Source organism: Xenopus laevis, chromosome 4S (assembly GCF_017654675.1).
Source record: "Xenopus laevis strain J_2021 chromosome 4S, Xenopus_laevis_v10.1, whole genome shotgun sequence".
NCBI lineage: Eukaryota > Metazoa > Chordata > Amphibia > Anura > Pipidae > Xenopus > Xenopus laevis.
Genome location: NC_054378.1, coordinates 106,949,555 through 106,971,281, shown reverse-complemented (window position 1 = coordinate 106,971,281; position 21,727 = coordinate 106,949,555). Strand labels below are relative to the sequence as shown.

Sequence of the window (21,727 nt, the reverse complement as noted above, 5' to 3'; positions counted from 1 at the left end):
GAGCATTTGGATCCTTTAATTGAAATTGGGTTGAATTAAATAAATACATTTGCCCTGGCCCAGTTGCCAATCACACGCTCACACCCAAGCTGCAGAATGTTGTAGATGTAGATAGGATCCTTTATTTAAGCAGTGTTATAACACGAGAGCAGGACAAGGCATAAAGATAAGATGATAAACGTATAATTTATTTTTCATTCTTTATGGTTCCATTTTCCACCAGAGAATTTGAACTTTTGGGTCCCATTTACCCTAGCAACCAATCAGTAGTTTACACGGCTGACTGGGCGATAAAATAGGTGACAAAACTCATGCAAATACCTTAATATTGTTGCCTATGTGCATCACCACGTGTAAAACAGTCCACTTGGGTTATTTGTCAGTGGGAAAAGGATTTTCAAGCACTTGCATAATAGGATTCTATTACTGAAGACAACAATACAGCGGTATCTGATTTACAGAGGGCCACAGAATGCCCCATGTGCCATTGCCCTAAGACTTCAATAGAAGTGAAGAGGCATGAAGATTGAACTGTGCACTTGCATCTCTTCAGAAGACTACCTGGCCAGCTGCAATTGGATTTAATTCAAGATTACTTTACAACTGTGTCTTGCTTTAATAAGTCTCATTAACCCCTTTGAGAACAGCCAATATCTGAGCCAATGGTCTTATTTTTGGATTGTTTTAGGACTTTTAACTGACTGTACATGACAATTTTTTGGTTGATGGCCTCACACAAATGCTATTGGGGGCAATGACCAACATTCCTTTTAAATGAGACGGAAAGCTATTGACGCAGTTTATTGCCAATAAAATTACCACAATAGTGCAATCTATAACACTATTTATTCTGCAAAATGCTTTACCATACCTGAGTAAACAGCTCTAGACGCTCTCAAGTTTGTTTAGGATAGCAGCTGCCATATTAGCTTGGTGTGACCACTTCCTTCCTGAGTCTCTCCCTGCTCACTCATAGCTCTGGGCTCAGATTACAGCAGGGAGGATGGAGGTAGAGGGGGAAAGGAGCAAACTGAGCATGCTCAAGCCCTAGCCCTGGAGGTTTATACTGAAAACATACAGAAGCCCATGTGTACACAATAGAAGGAAAGAAATGCAGTGTTTCTTTTGACAGGGGACTCAAATCAGCATTACTTTGGGGATTTACTGGTGTATTTATATAGACTTTTCTGATAAAGCTTACTTAAAGGGTACCTGTTGGGTAAAAATGTTATTCCCAACCAAAGGTGCGACCTAATAGAGTGCTACCCGCACAGGGAGGGAGCTCCCAGTGCGAGCAGCCATGTCTGATCACTTGCATGCGCATAAAGAGCAATTCGGGGCACATCTTCTTTATCCGATGTGAGTTACCGCACATGGCTGCTCACACCGTCCCTCACAGTACGGGTAGCGTAGTGCTGGTAGGGGGCATATTTTTTTTTTTTTTTAAAAACTACTGTTTTCCCCAACCGGGAATGTGGGCTCTATTTGCCCGCACCTTTGGTTGGGGTTAACATTTTTACCCAACAGGAGCCCTTTAATTTTAGACTTTCCTTCTCCTTTAAGTTTAACTGTGGTGTCTTGAATCATCACATTCCTTTATTTAAAAAACACTTGCCAGTTCTATTCTACCGAGTATTATAAACCCCAACACTTGAAAAGGATTTTTCTCCTCATTGCATTAGAAAAGAAGCACACAAGGAATGTAGTTGCAGGGCAAGCCCTTGCAAAAAACTTTTTACTGCGGTAGTGCAACGTTTCGGGGCCCCAGTGTGCTTCTTTTCTACTGGATTGGGAGGTTGCCGTATCCTACAAACACTGGGCACCAAGCTTATCGGTGATTATTGGAAGAAGGGTGTGCGATCGCTTATCTATTATATCTCCTCATTGCATAACATGAATCAAAGACCTCCACTCATCTCCAAAAAAGATTTAATCCAAACAGAAAAAAAAAAAAAAAAAGAATCAGCTATTACAGCGCCCCAAAAAATGTATACAAAATAACCAAAACAGATTCTCTCACATCCCCAAACACTTTTCTTAAATCCCATGCAGAGTAATTTGAAGAGTTAAACCACAAGGTACAGAACCAATGATAAACTGCAAGATGACACCTTCAAAAATACATGGCTTAGTGTTGACTTCCTTTAAGGATGTGCAGTCAATCCATTACTTCAGAGCCGGTGGCTTCCTCAATGATCCTTTCCATAGAGCAATGGCTTGCTTTTATATGGGATATCAGCTATATCAAGCTTCTGAAACTCTGGCAAGAAGAGTGATGTTTTACAAGAAATGGGCTGAGCGTGAAGCTGGCAGTCAGCAAGGTCTTTGTGTGTGAGTTAAGCCTTTGCCAGAGTAGAGTTAAAGTAGAGTGAGAGGAACACACAACAAAGATACTGCATGCCATTCTTCTGCAGCCGAACCGTTGTGCAGTCACATTAGAAAAGCAGTTTACATTTCTGTTGGTTTAGTGTTTACATGGGGCACAATCTCCAGTCTCAAAGATCTCGAGGGTCCATCTAACGTGAACATTAACAGAACAAGTCTGACCACTAGCAGAGCAGTGCTTATTTGGCGGTTACACTGTTATACTTGGCTCATTTCTTGGAGTGTCTGGAGTGCCCCCACTAAGGAATGAGCTGTCTCTTTCATTGCCATCCTCTTCCTCCTCTTCTTCTTCCATGTTTGGCCACGACACCTGGTCTTCTACTTTCTTCAAGCGTTCATTCAGAGCCTTCAGAGCTAGCTGCCTGTAGGACAAATAAGTGTGAAAGGACATTTAGCAGTGTGAATTCGGCCTTCCCATAAATCAGACAACAAGTATCCAGATAACAGATCCTATACCTGAACTAAAAACAAATAAGAATACGGATTACTAGGGCCAAACCAAATCTATAACTAATGGATTTGGGGAAATAATTCCTCTTAAAGAGCTTCAGCTGAATCCTGAACAGAATCAAACCCCTAAATTTAATATTTGAATCTAAAGGATCCAGCATTGATTTGGATTTCGCATTTAGCCAAATCTGAACCCTCCAAAAAGTGCTATGATTGTACGGAATTCTTACCTGGATTTGGTGCATCCCTAATGAATGCATTACAAACTGATTAAGTATACCATAATCAGTTAATTAGTATTATACCAGAAAGAAAACACCCATAGCCCGTTTAAAAGGAAAGTTTTTTCCAGTGGGAGAGAGTGGATATTGGGTGGATAATGGGCAGGAGTAATGATACAATGACAAGAAGCCTTACGATGCAGCTTTTACTTCCACTGCATTTACTGTAATGCTTTTATGGTCCTGCTTGTTCTTTTATAAAGCGGGTGATTATTAAACGGAGAACAAACTATCATCCCTTAAAGACCATTTTCATACTGGGACATTTTTGGAGTGTACTATGCCAAGGGGTACACTGCCAATTCTTATTAATCATCAGCTTAACGGCTGTATGCACAAGAAAAGATCAGCCGGACCGTGAAGCCGGCACTTGCAGGTTTTATAAAGCAGTTGTAAGAATCTGATTGGTTCTTACACAGTTCCATTCACAACTACCCTAAAGTCAAACACAGCTGCTTTAAACCTCCTTTGCAGATACCCAAATGCTCTTCCTATTTATAGAAGGCTTAATGTTATAAGCCAGTTGAGTATCTACATTGCATTATACTACTGCACGTTTATCTCAAAGTTAGAGATTCTAAAAAAGACTAAGTGGATGTATAGGCGGCAATTTATTGGTCATGGTATGGGGTCTTCCCATTGGCCTGCCTGATGGATATGTGGATAATCCCAATTTAGCAGTGAGTTAGTGGCCAAATCAGGTTAAAGGAGAACTAAAGCTTAAGTAAAAAAAGTAGGGTAGAAAGGTTGTGCATTATTTTTGTGATTCTTTACTAGCCTAAGGCAACCGCAGCCCTTTAAGGGGAGGGAAGGTCTGTGTCTCCAAAGATGCCCCAGTAGTTCCCCATCTTCTTTTCTGCTGATTCACTGCACATGCTCTGTGCTGCTGTCACTTACTGAGCTTAGGGACCCACTCACAACATACTGGGGATGCACCGAATCCAGGATTCGGCCTTTTTCAGCAGGATTCGGCCGAATCATTCGACCCGACCAAACCGGAATCCTAATTTGCATATGCAAATTAGGGACAGGGAGGTTTCCTCTTGCGGCAACTTCGGAAAACGAAGAGCACCTATCGCCATCCCGCCGGTGATTTACATTCTAGCCAGAGGGAGGCAGTTCAGGGAAATCAGTCGCCCCGAAGAAGAGGAGATTTGTCAATGGGCAACTAATCTCCCCGAATCGGAGCGTTTGTCTCTGCCCTTAACAATACTTTGTATGTGGGCCAATTGTTTTCTGTATTTGCTGACACCAATACATGTACCCATGACAGATATCAGACAACCTGTGTTATGGCTTTTTTGGTCCCCCCCTTACCGATAATTTCTGAATTTGGTGAGAATAGCCTGAATTGGGGCCAACTTTAATGCTGCACCTCCTAGCACTTGGGAGAGCGGGACTAATTTCACAATGTCACTCACCATGCATCACTTTCTATGGAAATAGAAAAAACAGCCACCATGCAATCTTGCCATCTGTAGTCAATCTATTTTCTTTACTGCAATGGAAAATGCAAAATCCAAAGAGGCTTGTTTGGCCGGGCTTCAAAGAAAGAGAATCTTTGGCTGCTTTTCCCACCTCAGAGGTGGGACACCTGAACGGGCGCCGATTGGATCTTAAACTGGGCAGCCATATTTTGGTCAGTAGACTGCTGTCTTGGTTAAAGGGATACTGTCATGGGAAAACATGTTTTTTTTTTAAAAACGCATCCGTTTCTCAAAAGAGCAAACAGACTTTTTTTATATTTAATTTAGAAATCTGACATGGGGCTAGACATATTGTCAGTTTCCCAGCTGCCTCCAGTCATGTGACTTGTGCTCTGATAAACTTCAGTCACTCTTTACTGCAAGTTGGAGTGATCTTACCCTCTTCCCCCTCAGCAGCCTAACAACAACAGAATGGGAAGGTAACCAGATAGCAGCTCCCTAACACAAGATAACAGCTGCCTGGTAGATCGAAGAACAACACTCAATAGTAAATATTCAGGTCCCACTGTGACGCATTCAGTTACATTGAGTAGGAGAAACAACAGCCTGTCAGAAAGCAGTTCCATGCTAAAGTGCTGGCTCTTTCTGAAAGCACATGACCAGGCAAAATGATCCGAGATGGCTGCCTACACACAATATTACAACTAAAAAAAAAAATGCACTTGCTGGTTCAGTAGTATAATTTTATATTGTAGAGTGAAGTATTTGTAATTTATAAATAGAAACTACATCATAAAAATCATGACACAATCCCTTTAAGAGTAACAGTCACAGGTTACCCATGTAAGGAAACCTTTAAACTAAGCCTGCCCATTATGTTTAAAGGACCAGTAACATCAAATTTTTTTTTAAAAAAATTCGTTAGAATACAACAAAAAAAAAACACCAAGACAAATTAAAATTTCAAAATTGCAAAGCCTTTATTAAGAAATAACTTACCGAAACTCCACTTCCTGTCCTCTTCAGAAACAGCGATATGGCGACCATCCATAGTGCGGTGCTGGATTTGTCCTCCCTGGCTAGCTCCCATAGTATACTGACAGCAGGAAGACGGTGCTGGAAAGCGGACGGCTGGATGAAAAGCTGAAGTGCCCGGTGTGTTCCCGGAACATCCTTGTGCAGAGCAGCGCGCCTCTGGGGAGATCTTGCGAGACTCGGCTTCCTACTAACCCGGCCCTGCAGCAGCAGGCGATTCTTAGCGAGAGTGCCCAGGCGGGTGGCAGGGCACACAGACATCGCATGCATCGCCGATTGTCTCTTCATCCCCTCTGGGCGCATCTATCAGCGCAGGAGAGTTACATCGCTCAGATACAAGAAGCGTGTGCGGCTGGTGCCGGTGTCTGTGTGAGGCGCAAGAGTGAGCGCACACCGACAGCCGCACACTTTTTTCACAGGCAGCAGCAGCAGCAGCAGCACTCGGCCATTCTCATGCACGGATTGTACTCTGCATCGCGCCGCTGCCCGGAAGCCTCCTTAGTCCCGCTCTGGAGAAAGGCTGCTGGGATTGTACCGATTCCGCCTTTTGGTTTCCGGGGCTCCCCTCCTCCTCCTCAGGTTTATCAGCATGCTTAGCGAGAGTGCCACAGGCCTGGGCCCCTGGGTGCTTCACATGCAAGCGGCAGTTGTGGCAGTGACCGGGAGCTGAAGCCGGAGCGATGGAGGGGACAGGGGAGTGCTGCTGCTGCCTGTGAAAAAAGTGTGCGGCTGTCGGTGTGCGCACACGCTTCTTGTATCTGAGCGATGTAACTCTCCTGCGCTGATAGATGCGCCCAGAGGGGATGAAGAGACAATCGGCGATGCATGCGATGTCTGTGTGCCCTGCCACCCGCCTGGGGCACTCTCGCTAAGAATCGCCTGCTGCTGCAGGGCCGGGTTAGTAGGAGGCCGAGTCCCCGCAAGATCTCCCCAGAGGCACACCGTGCACTTCAGCTTTTCATCCAGCCGTCCGTTTTCCAGCACAGTCTTCCTGCTGTCAGTATACTATGGGAGCTAGCCAGGGAGGACAAATCCAGCACCGCACTATGGATGGTCGCCATATCGCCGTTTCTGAAGAGGACAGGAAGTAGAGTTTCGGTAAGTTATTTCTTAATAAAGGCTTTGCCATTTTGAAATTTTAATTTGTCTTGGTTTTTTTTTTGGTTGTATACTAACGAATTTTTTAAAAAATGTTTTTGATGTTACTGGTCCTTTAACTGTATATATTTCCGCTAATAAGCCCCTAACCTTGTGCTTACCTCCTTCTCTCTGCATCCTGTGGATCAGTGCCAGGCAAGCTGATGGTGATGGATGATGGAGCCCCCACGTCATATCTCTTCACCGCCTGTGGACAGAGACGCAGTTTAACCAAGGCTGCATGCGTCACATTCCCCAACAGGGCAGCGGCTGGCTTCACTGGACCAGGGAAGAAGCTGGCAAAGGAAAAGTGGTCAGACATATCTCCTCTGCCCCGGCTGTGTCGCTGGTAAAATCGTAGATACACCCAACCTGAGAGCATGCCAAGACTGTACCCAACAAACTTTTGAATTGGGATCAGGCCAATGAAATGCAAGGCTATAACCGCCAGTAAGACTAGCTGAGGCAGTGCTTGCATCCACCATTTGGACTCTATTTGCCCGTCTCCAACGATCTGCTTGTGCGCTACCAAGACAGCTCCAGCAAAGGCCAGGAAGCCATGAATGTGGATATAAAACAAGTAATAGGAATCAGCCATTGCGGCATAAGCCAACAAAAACACGAGAGAACCCAGGATTCCAACGGCAACGCTGACCACTCCGTAGAAGAGAAGCAGTTCGGGAGCACCCCACAGAGGTTCCAAACAGCGCCCTGCAGCCAGTGTTAGTAGAAGGTTGCAAAGTACTTGCCAAAAATCAAGTTCCAACAGTCCATGAGTAGCAAGGGTCCAGATCCTAAGGTTGGTTGGCAATAGTAGGCCTGGGGTGACGGCCAAGGCAGGGGTCACTGTGAACCAAAATGTGAGCAAGTAGAGGAGCAGCACGGCCCCCCACAGGCACTTGACCAGCACGCTGCTTCCAGAGAGCACAGACACCAGCCGGCCGACATGAATGGAGCGCAGCATGGCAGCACACGCACAGGGACTTCACTACCAACTGCAACTCACTAGATGCGTCTCCAAACACTTGTTCTGGGTGCAGGCCCCTATGTCACTAAACAGGCCCTGGCATGGGTGCCCTACCTCAGGCCACTCACAAACTGGCTACTCACGAACTGGCTGCTCAACTAACTGGCTCCTCGACTAACTGGCTGCTCAACTAACTGGCTCCTCGACTAACTGGTTGCTCACTAACTAGCCTGTTTCTCCAACCTTTCTTGCACCCTGAAGCTCAAGGGCCGCCCAGCTTCCAGATGACTGAACCCCAGTGACAAATCAAATATCCCTCAGGCCCCACCCACCAAACACTAAATATCTGGTCACCTGGTGTGAAACTCACTGAGTTGCTCCACAAGGGAAACTCCACCAATCCCTCGAGTGGCCCCAAAGAGCCTCTAAGTTTGGGTGACCCACAACAAGCAACTCAACTCTGACAGACTTAAGTTCTCAAACTATGAACTGCCACTCGGAACTGAAAACCCGAGCACAACTCTCCCAACACATCGCTGCGTCTAACTAACCTGACGTTCCCCTCCGCCCTGCTGCTGCTGCTGGCTTACGCAAACTCCAGGACATGCCACGGCCTCAGGCTCTCCCATAAGGGCCGCGTCTCCCGGAAAAGGCCTGACACTTCCACCCGACAACGTCACCGCCTGCGGAGCGCCGCAAACATAAGCATTACGCACGCGCAATAGAACAGGAGGCTCGCAGGTAATGGCGTTCCAGTCTGTGGTAAATCCAAACGACGCGCAAGCGCATTGAATACGTTGTGAGTGCGCAGGTGCGTTCTATCAGTCCTAAAGGTGTTCAATACGCATGCCCTGTGCTGTGTAAACTAAAAAGTTAAAACGTGTGTTAAGCAGTGACGTCACTGAGCTCAGGTGATGCGTGAGGCTGCTTTGTCTGCCAACTCTTACTAATCCAAAAACCGGATAAGTGAGGGGCAATTGCTGCGCGTCATATTGTTGTCAAATAGGCCACAAGCTCAAGACTCGTGAGGCAACTTCGTGTGCCTTCCCCCAGGCTATTTTCATTTTAGCCAGCGGAGGGCAGGGGAAAGGCAGTTCTGGGAGATTGTCACCCGAAGAAGAGGAGATTTGTCGCTGGGGTGACTAATCTCCCCGAATTGGCTCCTGTGGCCAGACCCTAAGTAGGAGAAATAACAGCCTGCCAGAAAGTAGTTCCATCCTAAAGTGCAGGCACAAGTCACATGACTGGGGGGCAGCTGGGAAATGGACAATATGTCTAGCCCCATGTCAGATTTTAAAATTGAATATAAAAAAAATCTGTTTGCTCTTTTGACAAATGGATTTCAGTGCAGAATTCTGCTGGAGCAGCACTATTAACTGATGTGTTTTGAAAACAACATGTTTTCCCATCACAGTATACTGTGGCCAGTAGGGTTGCCACCTAGCCGGTAAAACACCTGCCAAGGCCGGGGCCAGTAATCATTTTATTTTGAAAAACATTGGCGCCAGCAAAACATTGGGGTCCCCTGGTTTTGGGGGCAGACAAAGAGAAAGGCCACTGCCAACGTAGGGTCTCAGCCTGCGTTTTTTTCAGCAGGTCAGAATTCAGCCCATGTGGCATCAGCTATAGGGTTGCTAATAAGCAGCTGTTTTTTAAAAGCTTTTTTAAGATAAAATACCCCCCCCCTTTTGTCATGAACTCATTTTATTGGGCTTATATGAGAAGGAAACCCTTTCGGCGCAAAGCCCCTCCCCCCGTAGGCCCCCCTCCCTCCACCCCCCGGGCAAATGCCCCTAACTTGTTAGTCACCCCTCCATGCAGGTCCTCTCTTGCCGAGTTCACGGGCGCCATCTTCGGCCTACAGGGAGGGGGGGCTTTGCGCTGAAAGGGTTTCCTTCTCCTTTAGGCAGAAAAGGTGCTTAAACACTATCTGATCTTCCAAAAACAAATATTCTTTCTTTCAAAGACCTTATTCCACAGATTGAAAAGAAGAACCATTTTCAAACCCCCCATAAACTCATAGTGTAATGCAAAACCCCTCCCACGCCTTGTTCCATTGTGAAATATATAGTGAATAAAGTACCCCCTCTTGTAAAATATAAGGGTATTATAAGGAGGCGTTTCATGACCATATAAAAACACGAGTGCTTTTATACAGGTCATGGAACTCCGAGGTAATTTCTAATATACTCATATTTTGCAACTGGGGGTACTTTATTCATTATAATCACAAGTTTCAGTGAGTCATGTGGCAGAAATGACATCAGAACTCATCGTTTATAAGGATATAAATTACAAGATATTCATGGCTTTTGTGTATAGAGGTCATAGTCATTGAGGTCAAGTGCTTTTATACAGGTCGCGGAACACCGAGGTGATTTTTCTACTATCCTCATATTTTACAACTAGGGGCACAATATTTATTATAATACAAGTTTCAATGAGTTATGTGACAGAAATGACATCACTAAGCAACCAGTTATAAATGATGACATCACTAAGCATAGCTTCTAAGGATATTATTTACAGGATATACATGGCTCTTGTTATTAGGCAATATATGAAGCTCTTATGTATTATATGATTATTATATATAGCGCAATACTGACTCATCACCATTATCCTCGCATGTTCATTGTGTCCAGATCTGTAGTTCATGTGTTATGCACAGTTATCACTAGATGGCGCCACATCAACATCATTAGCACGAGTGAGACTGACTGAGGAGTAAAGGAGTCTATTACTCCTTAATTGTTAAAGGGGTTGTTCACCTTTGAGATAACTTTTAGTATGATGTAGAGAGTGATATTATAAGACAATTTGCAATCGGTTTTCATTCTTATTATTTGTAATTTTTTGAGTATTTAGCTTTTTATTCGGCAGCTCTCCAGTTTGCAGCTTGAGCAATCTGGTTTCTAAGGTCAAAATGACCCTAGCAACTGCATTGATTTGAACAAGCGACTGGAATATAAATAGGAGAGGCCGGAATAGAAAGATGAGAAATAAAAAGTAACAATAAAAATACATTTGTAACCAGACAGAGCATTTGTTTTTTAGAAGGGGTCAGCGACACCCATTTGAAACCTGCAAAGAGTCAGAAGAAAAAAGGCAAATAATTATAAAACTATAAAAAAGAAATTATTAAAACCAATTTTAAAAGTTGCTTAGAATTGGTCGTTCTATAACAAACAAAGTTAAAACTTGACCTCCTGCCTTCTGACAGTGCTTAGCTACCCACTATGACTAAGCCCCCCTTAACTTGCAAATGCTTTTATATATATATATATATATATATATATATATATATATATATATATATATATATATATATATATATGTAGTATTCATCGGCACTCACCAATCACAAAGTCACTTGCCGGTGCTGACCAAAATAATCTATATTAGTCAAACAAATAAAGATATAGTGTTTTACGCTTAATGGCGGCTGCTGTGAGTGCTTTCATGGACTGATATATATATATATATATATATATATATATATATATATATATGTTATATATTAAGTTAAAGCTCTGCATAGTAAGGGGGTTTGCTCCATATTTCTCCCAAACTAAATTTTAGGCAAAATCTCTTTGAATTCTTCCCAATTCTCACTCTTTTAACTCAGGCTGTTTCTCCATCTATTGCTTTGGGTCCTGCTATAGAGCCAACCCCCAACCCCAGTTTGATAAGATCTATCTTACAAGCAAAAAAAAATACTAATGATCACCCCCAGATCCTACTTTAACGTAGCAGAGTGGATGAGAGTCTAGGCCCTTTGAGGGAGAAGAATGCAAACTGGAGGGGCCTAGTAATCAGTGTCAGACTGGGATGCCAGGGGCCCATCAAAAAACCTTAGACCGTGGGCCCACTTTCCAAACTATTATTCCTCCTCTACCCACTCAACCTCTTAATTCTCCTAGACTTTTATATCCACTTACTATATTCTTCCATTATTAAGCATTTTTTTCCCATAAAGAAATAGGGAATGACCATAAAGTACGCTAAATGTTTATGAAGCAAGAGGGCCCACTGACACCTGGGCCCACCGGGACTTTTTACTTAAACAAAGATACAACACACAAGGAAAGACACACTTGTGGATCACCGAATTAAATGCACAGGATTTGCTCTCATAGCAGATATCGCCACACCACACTTACTTGATTAGCCGGGCCCCCATCTTTCTGAGAGCTGCTGACTTCGGGAAGGCATGGACGTTTAAGGGGCCCTGGCCACCAATTTTCTTATAATGTGGGGGGGGGGGGGCCTGGCCACCAATTTTGCACGCTGCACTGTAGGACAGGAACCAATCAGCAACCAGACTGACCTGATAGGGAACTGAAGCCTGTCTTTGCTGTGATTGGCTGTCCCTCCCCTACTGTGCTTCTGGCAGGGACTATTAGGTCACACCCACCTCTCATTTGAAACTCAGACAGGGACCAGAGAACATCTAAGGGGAGTTTAAATAAAGGTGCCATTATTGCAGCCAATATTAATTTACAGCCAAAAGTAAAGCCGGCACCAAATATTATACATTATTTCCTACAAAATAAGTGTTTTTTCATTTATCCTATATTTCTCCTTTAATGATTTAGGCTTCTGTGCCAACCCAAGACAACCTCAGCCCTTTAGCAGTAAAGATCTGTGTCTCCAAAGATTCCCTAGTAGCTCCCTCTCTTCTTTTCTGTTGATTCACTGCACATGCTCTGTGCTGCTGTCACTTACTGAGCTTAGGGACCCACTCACAATATACAGTACACATAGAAATGTCACAATATAAGGCTGATTAGTAATTAATTCAGAAAAATGGTACATGGCAGCTCGAAAACCATCGCATCATAATTAATAATCAACCTTGTAGCATCAGCTGATATTACAGGTCAACCTGATTTTCTGCTTGACCCCCTAAGCTTAGCTTCTCAAAAGCTGCTCAGAGCCCACTGAGCATGTGAGTGTCACAGACACTCCTAACAAAATCCAAGATGGGAAACTTCTGTAACAGGGGAAATCCTGTTTGTTTTAAAGGCCTGAAGTATTACTACAATGGAGATGCTGAGCATTTAGGCAGTATCTAAATTATGGCATTTCTAGCCATATTAATTTTTAAGGGTTATTTCTCCTATAAACCATATTTTAAATCTGGTACTTGGTGCAGAGCACCACTTGCATCTGCTATTGTTGTGGGGCATTTTTTTGTAGCCTAAGAGAAGTTGATTCGCTGAATTGGCCCGCTCCATTTATCTGCAGTGAAAAGTACAGCTTCCACTTGCATGCAGGTACACAGAGCGGAAGGTCGGGCCGAAAATGCCTGATTTCTATATTTTTGAAACTAAGATTATATTTTTAAGATGATTTCTTATTATACTGATGTGGTGCATATTTGTGTTGTGTTATTGTGATATCTCTCAATTCCTCTGGATATGTTGAAGGCAGAGCCGGGCCAACCCGGCTAGGCGCCCTAGGCAACCTGACGGGCCACGGCGCCAGCTCAGTGCGCGCCGACTGCGCATGCGCAAAACTTCAATCCAGCGCGCATGCACAAAATGTGTGCGCGCATGTGCAGAAGAGCATTTACGCGAAAGAAACCAGCAGCAGGCGGGGAGAGACGGGACCGGACACGGGGTAGGCGACAGAGCAGGTACGTGCCTGGCGCCCCCTCAGCTTTGCGCCCTAGGCACGTGCCTACTCTTCCTACCCCTAGTTCCGGCCCTGGTAGAAGGCCCCAAAATTAATTTGCTGTGGGGCCCAGTAATATCGAATTCTGCTACTTGTACTCCATTATTAATCCAATTGATAGTCTCTGTACCTTTTCAGTTATGTTCAGTTACTCAAAGATATTAGAAAATTATTAGAGCGCTGTGACCAGATAGAAGGGAATCTCGCCACTATCTGAGGTAATAAGAGGAACAAAAAGCATTGTGGATATACATGAACATTTTATTGTACTTCCTAACTTTAAGGATTAAATATCTTCAGCAATAGCTGAATAATATCCACTCATGTTAACAGCCATGCCAATATGGGGCCGGCTCTGTTACTGCCTGAGGCGACGCTGCAGAGAGAAAAGGAAATTGTAACCACTGAGCCGTAACTCAATACTCATTCCTCCCCACGAAATATTGACTAGCCGCAGTGCTGAAACACACATGCCACTCATTTCCAGCCTGGAATGGGGCAACTGAGCAATAGGAAGCCTTTCTGCTTATACGAGGGGTTGAACATTGTGGGATTCCATTTCAGACACTGGTATTTAGTCCATTTACCAGGCTGGTTAAATGAATTGTTCAGTATAAAAATTAAAACTAGGTAAATAGATAGCCTGTGCAAAATAAAAAATGTTTCTAATATAGTTAGTTAGCCAAAAATGTAATGTATAAAGGCTGGAGTGACTGGATGTGTAACATAATAGCCAGAACATTACTTCCTGCTTTGCAGCTCTCTTGGTTTCCACTGATTGGTTACCAGGCAGTAACCAATCAGTGACTTGAGGGGGGGGGGGCACATGGGCCATAACTGTTGCTTTTGAATCTGAGCTAAATTCTGAGGATCAATTACAAACTCACTGAACAGTTATGTCCAATGTGGCCCCTCCTTTAAGTCAATGACTAACTCAGAGTTATAGAGCTGAAAAGCAGGAAGTAGTGTTCTGGCTATTATAATACACATCCAATCACTCCAAACTTTATACATTACATTTTTGCCTAATTATTTATATTGAAAACATTTTTTATTTTTTTTATTTTGCACAGCCTATCTATTTACCCAGTTTTTATTTTTACAAAGAATTGTTCCTTTAAATGGGAAAATTCAAAGTCTTCTATAAAAGAGTATTTTTGAGGGTATAGGACCTTGTCCTGTGATAGGACTTTGCCAACATATAACATAGTTGTGGCAATTCAATATCCCAGTAACTTTTAGTCCATAGCACAAGAAGTCTCCATTGTTTCGTATGATGGCAGCCTGCATTACATTTAGGAGATCATGAATTTTGCCTCTTGGAAAAGACAAAAAGGTATTTTTACCCTGCTGCAAGTTTTTCATGTAGCTTTGGCCTTAATAATATATCACATGCCATAAATAATCCGGTACCACTCCCATGGTATAAAGGCCAAGTGTGGTAGAAATATCTGTGCAACATAGGGGATTTTTTTCATTCAAATGAACTGGGCCATAAAATTCATCTAACTTGATGAATTCACATCATTTCCTATCAATCTCTCAGAATTCATTATATTTCCTCCAGCATCTTCCCCTGTCCTTCAGGTCTCCCTCACAATTAATAACATCTCCTTTCAGTCAAACACACAGACTTTTTTTCAGTCTTCTTTGTAAATAAGTCATTCAGAAAACACTTGAATGTATTTTTTGAATCCCTGTTTATTCTCCATGTTTTTTTTTTCTTGAATCTTGGAAAAAACAGTATCTTGGATTTTGTTAAATCAGTCCCTTTTACACTGCAAATCCAAACACTGGCTAAATCTTAATGTATTAATCTGTGCAACATTGCCCAAATACAGCCTTACCTCAGCTAAGATACAACCAGAAAAGTTCTTTAGCCTCTTATTATTTCCCACCTTAACTACTACAACTTACTCCTAGCAGGTGATCCAACAAATATTTCACAACTCCAATCTATGTCAAACGCTGCTGCTCAACTCATTCATCTTTCATCACCTCACATCAGCCACTCCACTATGCACATCCCTTCGCTTCAAATCTCCTCTCCAATCAAATATAAATTACAAACACTCACATACAAGGCCCTTAACACTGAAGCCATCCCTATATCTCAGCTCTGATCTCAAAATACAATCCTTCACGCAACCTTGCACTGCTTCAGATCTTCTCCACTTATCAGCCCATTCCTCCTCCAAAACTTCTCTCTGGCTCCTGTCTGTGTCTGGAACTCTTTGCCTCGTGGTATCAGACTCTCCCCTCCAAACTTTCAGATGCTCCCTAAAGACCCAATTGTTTAGGGAAGCTTATTCAAAGTAGAGTCCTGCAGCGGGTCGTGTACCCCCGGGTTACCTGCAAAAAAAGTGGGTACCCTGCGGAATGAGGGGAGGATTTTCAAAGTACCTTGATTGATCAGACATCATCTTTAAACTATAATTTGTTTCTATATTCCTTGATGCTATAAATGTGTTTCTATATGCCCCCTAACCCTTTAGAATTGTAAGCTTTTCCAAGTAATCCAATAATGGCCATACACTATAAGGCTACACTATAAGTGGCAAACAAATCGATCATTCCGCCAATATGCCAACCTAAGGTGGGGGGTATCAGGCTTAATCCAATTGCTGACCCTATAGCCAAATGATCTGAATACAACAGCAGGAATAGGAGCCATTGGAGTGAGGACCACATCAACTAGCCGACGTGGCTCTCAATCTGACAGGCCAACTGACATCTCCCTGATCGACATCCATGTATGGTCAACATCTGGATGCTTTTTCGGCCAGATATCAGTCTCGGAAGCCCATCGGAGGGCCCCCATACACTGGCCGATAAGCTGCCCACTTGGTCTGTCGGTATCTTTTATTGGCCCTTGTATGGCCACCTTAAGTTAACTTTTAGAATATTATAGAATGGCTAATTCTAAGAAACTTTTCAATATTCAATTCACTGGCGCTAAATAAATAAATGATGATGATGATATTGAGTATTAGCACCTAGCAGTGTATTTCATTTAGTGCAGATACATTTTGATTGGGATATAAGGGGCCAGCCTTTCCCTTTTCCCTATAAAGACATTATATTGTGTCATATATGGAATTAGAAAACAATTAATGCACGTCGTATGGACTTTCTTCACAAATAAGGCAAATATGTTCTTATATACGAGGTGCTGTATTCAAAAGTTATTGCTTCATAAAGCCATAGAGTTCTGTTAAAATAATTCCCTTTTTCAAGACATTAGAGTAAGGGCACACGGGCAGATTTGGGGAAATTCATCGCCCCAGCGACAAATCTCCTCTTCTTCGGGGTGACTAATCTCCCCGAATCTGCCCGTGTGCCCTGACCCTTAGATGGCAGAAGGCAGGTTTCCATTACTAAATATATATACTATATCTCTATGTTGCTCTGATTGTTTGCTTTGTGTGCTAAGCCTTCTTACCTGAACTCTCTGCTGAATACGCTGCTCACACTCTTGCAGTCATATGAACTGTTGGTTTCAAATAAAACCCTAATGTGTGTGAATATGATACGCTGCTTAGATTGTAAGCTCCGCCAGGGCAGGGACTGATGGGAGTGATGTATAAACTCTGTACAGGAATGCAGAATATGTTGAAGCTATATAAATAAGGGCTAATAATTATTTCTAGCCACACACAGTGGGTTTGTTTCAGTGTGTGGTTGTCAGTTAGTATCCATGTGCACTCTCTGTACCAGTGTGTGTGTTGTTGTATCTATGTATTTTCAGGAGCACGAATGAACTGCCCTTTGACCCCTGAATGATTGATCTGTGTCTGTATAGTTGTGTGTCTTTCAACAAAAACACTGTGCGTGTCTCTATAATAATGATGGTAACCAGGCCACACCCTTAACAGAACACTCCCTGGAACAACAGAAATGACTGGTCTCTCCAAAAGAGCTGACAATCAAGTTTAAATGCTGCTTGGTGACCACATTTGTATAGTATAATGTAAGCAGCGCTAAGGGGCATTGTGGTACAAAGCACAAGTTGCATCTAAAGGTGCAGATTTTATTCTCTGTGTGGTGAACGCTAATTTCGTTTCAGTCTAATAATCTACCAATAACCATTCAGATTAAAACAAGTAAGAAAAAGAACAGATCAGATGATGTTCTGGCTATGAATTGACAGCAATCGTACAAAAGTTATGACCGACAAATAGTAGTCACAGTCACCCACTGATATCATTAGATAAGCAATACAGGTATGGGATCCGTTATCAGGAAATTACCGAATTACGGAAAGGTTGTCTCCCATAGACTCCATTTTATCCAAATAATCCACATTTTTAAAAATGATTTCCTTTTTCTCTGTAATAATAAAACAGTAGCTTGTACTTGATTCAAAGTAAGATATAATTAATCCTTATTGGAAACAAAACCAGCCTGTATGGTTTATTTAATGTTTACATGACTTAAGGTACGAAGATCCAAATTATGGAAAGATCCGTTATCCAGCAACCCCCAGGTCCTGAGGATTCTGGATAACAGGTCCCATACCTGTACATGCAGAGAAATTATCGGTAGCTGATATAAATCTTTTAAACTGTCTGATCACCATGGCATGAAAAATGAGGGACAGTTTGTTTCTCACGACTGATCTTTGGCCATGGCCATCTTTAATCTCCTTATCTGCACCAAAATCTATGAATTCTTGCTGCGTTATTTAATGCATTTTTTAATGTAAATAATATGGAGTACATTTACTCCATCTTTCTGAATATGACTTTGGTAACACAAGCAAAATGTAATTAATAATGTCAGAAACAAACAACTTGTAGCTTTTACTCCAGGTACAGAGACATTTGGAATTCTAATTTCATTCAAGTGGTGTCAGTACAGAGAATTAAATGCCAGAGAGTACAAAACTGCCAGTGTCACTTTACTCCACATTTGCAAATTCCCTTTCTGGGCTTTTTCAGCCTATACTTCATATCTCAGCATCCTTTGACGGCAGCAGTATCAGAGCCCCAGGCTGGAGATTCCTGATAATGAACTATCGCCAACTTTCTGAATGGAGGAATGTGAATCAGGAATGTCCAACATGTTGCCCTCCAGCTTTTCATTTGAATGACTGATATCCCTGGTGTATCTTATAATTGTTACACAATACAATATTTCCGTTGTGTTTTAGTCACGCCCCCCCCCCACTAAAGGGTTTGGCTTTACTGTAATAATAATAATGTGCCCCATAAATAACTCAGAGTAAGAGCACAGGGACTGTTAGGGTCTGTAATGGGCACACTGTGGATCAGTAACTGTTATTCTGTGCTGTGTGTATGTGACTGTATGTTCTGCTTATTGGGTGCAACAAGGCTCTTTCCCATCTCCTCCAGGCTATTCAGCTCCTCTCTCCCCACCCCACAAACCAGTCCTTATTGTCACAATGGTTGCCAAAACAGCCACGCAGGCTTGTGCAGAGTGGGGCAGTAACAATGGTCTTGAGCCTCTGCTGTTTGATGATATGTCCCATGGAAACCCTCAGTCTCTGGGTATAAATTCCCCCTGGGTGGAACTGAGAGACAGTCACCAGCCTCCTGATAACAGAGCATAGCCCAGCAGCCATGGCTGAGCCCAAATCCATCCCCAATGAGCCCATGCCTCTGGACATGGACAACCGGGACCCTAATAACTTGAATGATCATGTCAGGGTGAGTAATAAATCATGAGGATCAATGGGGTAGATGGATGCAATTCTATTTCACCTGTCAATTCTTTACATTTCTATCTACAGAACTCATTATATTTCCTCCAAGATCTTCCCCTGTCCCTCAGATATCACTCACCGTAAACAACACCACCTTTCATTCCACCACACAGGCACGCTGCCTAGGAGTTATCTTAGACTCTCATCTGTCTTTTTCACCACACATTCAAACACTTGCAAAATCTTGCCGTATTCAACTGCGCAACATTGCTCGAATACGACCCTTTCTCAGTTCAGAATCAACTAAAACACTGATTCAGTCTCTCATCATCTCCCGCCTTGATTACTGCAATTTACTCCTCACAGGTATTCCAACAAGTCACCTTTCACAACTCCAATCTGTTCTAAACGCGGCCGCTAGACTCATTCATCTAGCTCGCCGCTCAACATCAGCTGCTCCCATATGCATGTCCCTTCACTGGCTCCCAATCTCTTCTAGAATCAAATTCAAATTACTTACACTCACATTCAAGGCCCTTAATAATGAAACCCCTCCCTATATTTCATCTCTAATCTCCAAATACACTCCTTCACGAAACCTTCGCTCTGCTTCTGATCTTCGCCTCACTTCTCCTCTGGTCACTTCTGCCCATTCTCGTCTACAAGACTTCTCTCGGGCTTCTGCTTTTCTCTGGAACTCTCTGCCACAAGCTGTCAGACTTTCTCCTTCCTTCCAAACTTTCAAGTGCTCCTTAAAGACCCACCTGTTTAAAGAGGCTTATTTGATGTACCTTAATTAATCATTGCTGTATCAAAAATGACAAAGTGTTTATATAATCCTAACGTCTCAATTGTACCCTAACCTTTAGTTTGTAAACTCTAATCTCTACATCCTTGTAACCCTATTGTATTCTGTAATCCTTGTTTGTTATCCACCATTTATTCCATTTGCTATAACTGCAGTAAAGCACTGCGTATCTTGACAGCCCTATATAAATAAATGATGATGATGATCATCATCTATCTATTCTACCTATCATCTATCTCTCTCTTTCTCTCTCTCTATCTATCGATATCTACCTATCATCTATCTATCTATCTATCTATCTATCTATCTATCTATCTATCTATCTATCTATCTATCTATCTATCTATCATCTATTTATCTAATCATATTTGGGAGCTGCCATATTGCACACCATTTTCTTTAAAATAATACCCTTCAATTTGTGGCTTAGTAGCTGCTGCTGGACAAATAGCCTGTGAATGCATATGTAGACTTTCTCATGTTATTCAGGTTATCTGAGCAACGCTGGAGCACAGATTCCTACTCTCTGGGGGTGCTCTTTATAATAACTGTTCTCCATGGGAGTAACAATAGGGGTTGCAGACCCAGTGGCTGCTGCAGAGGGACCCAGTAGTATAAAGTGTATGGGATAAATCTTGCAAATGATGTGCTGAGTCACTATAGCTTGTGCCCTTTTCTCTTCAGGTGCTGTTTGAGGATGCCTTTGGGGAGCCAGAAGGATCTCACAGCATTCCGGGAGTGTGGAGCATGTCCTACAAAACCTTCAACGGGGTGAAGAACTGCTGCTACATTGTGCTGTCGGTGCTGTGCGGGTGCCCCCTGGCCTTCTGCTGGGCGCTGGAGTTTGCCTGTGTACAGTGCTGCCATATCTGGATGGTGGGCCCTTGTATTCACATCTGGAAGATAAATGTGTCCTGTATGAAGATGTTCTATAGCTCCTGTGTGCACTGTCTGTGTGACCCATGCTGGGAGGCGTGTGGCTTGTGCTTAAGTCTCATTCGGGTGCAGAATAAGAACGGATAGGTTCTGTACCCTAGTACAGTGCTCTGAGCAGTACAATGAGGTGCAGGGCTGCTGTACAGAGTAATGCTGGGGAGCCTTTATGTGCTGCAGAACCCTCCATGAACTTTTCCACTTATTCTCTGGCCTACACCCTAGAGTGAACTGCCTCAAACCTGCGTACCCTGTGGCATTTGCTCTTTAAACTTTATCATGGCCAATTCCATCTCTCTTGTACAATAAAACCATTTCTATATCTGCCTCAATCTTGTGATATTTATACGGTATATAATTGTATTGCAATGACATGCTTTTCCATTTCTTCTCATTTCTCTCTAAACCCCTGATCTGCTTACTTTCCCTTTGCTTCCCGTTCTTCCCTCTATTTCTACATTCTATTCTCTCACCATCACTTTTTGTCTTCTGTTCTTTCAGGCTCTCCCAGGTTTTTTCCTCAATTACTGTACATTGCCCATACACTCTCAGCTTCCACCTGTATTCTTATCACCCTACCATGGATGAGCCACTCACATCACAAGTAGAATCTTCAGTATATGTAGCCCATCCTGATATGAGGTGCCTACATTCTGTTGCTGATCAATGTCCACCTGGGCTCCTTTGGTATCGATTAGGCAAGTTGCAAAGTGCAAAAAAGGCTTAAAAAAGCATACTTTGCCCCCGTAATGTTAGCATGTAGTCCCTGTAGGCACAACTTGTTGCACACCCTAAATGGAATACACAGAATTGCGTCTCTCTGTGTATGTGGCTGTGCCTGCAATTGGTTGTAACGCATACAACGGTCAGGAGACACAAGTGATAAATATATTGACCCTAAAGGGATTCGATTTGTGTCCCTTAGTGTTCCAGCTTTTGCACTCATCATAAATCAGACCT

At 42.9% G+C, this 21,727-nt stretch overlaps 2 protein-coding genes across 2 annotated transcripts; one reads left to right on the top strand and one right to left on the bottom strand.

The window, feature by feature from the left end:
• Nucleotides 1–1,915: 1,915 nt before the first annotated feature.
• On the bottom strand, nucleotides 1,916–7,964 carry tmem115.S (transmembrane protein 115 S homeolog). The gene is given in 2 exon segments (NM_001127742.1): nucleotides 1,916–2,747; nucleotides 6,838–7,964. Coding segments are annotated over 2 exon segments (1,014 nt in total). The 5' UTR covers nucleotides 7,680–7,964; the 3' UTR covers nucleotides 1,916–2,575.
• A 10,979-nt stretch (nucleotides 7,965–18,943) lies between these two features.
• Nucleotides 18,944–20,857, top strand: XB5922676.S (provisional ortholog of caveolin 3 S homeolog). Its single transcript, NM_001088827.1, has 2 exons — nucleotides 18,944–19,030; nucleotides 20,519–20,857. The coding sequence occupies exons 1-2, from the start codon at nucleotides 18,944–18,946 to the stop codon at nucleotides 20,855–20,857; spliced, it is 426 nt and encodes a 141-aa protein (NP_001082296.1).
• Nucleotides 20,858–21,727: the final 870 nt, after the last annotated feature.

Bases quoted from the DNA above. Each gene is read 5' to 3' on its own strand.
- XB5922676.S (NM_001088827.1), top strand. From the start codon at position 18,944: ATGGCTGAGCCCAAATCCATCCCCAATGAGCCCATGCCTCTGGACATG. The intron at 19,031-20,518 runs GTGAGTAATAAA...TTTTCTCTTCAG, and splicing joins ACTTGAATGATCATGTCAGG to GTGCTGTTTGAGGATGCCTT.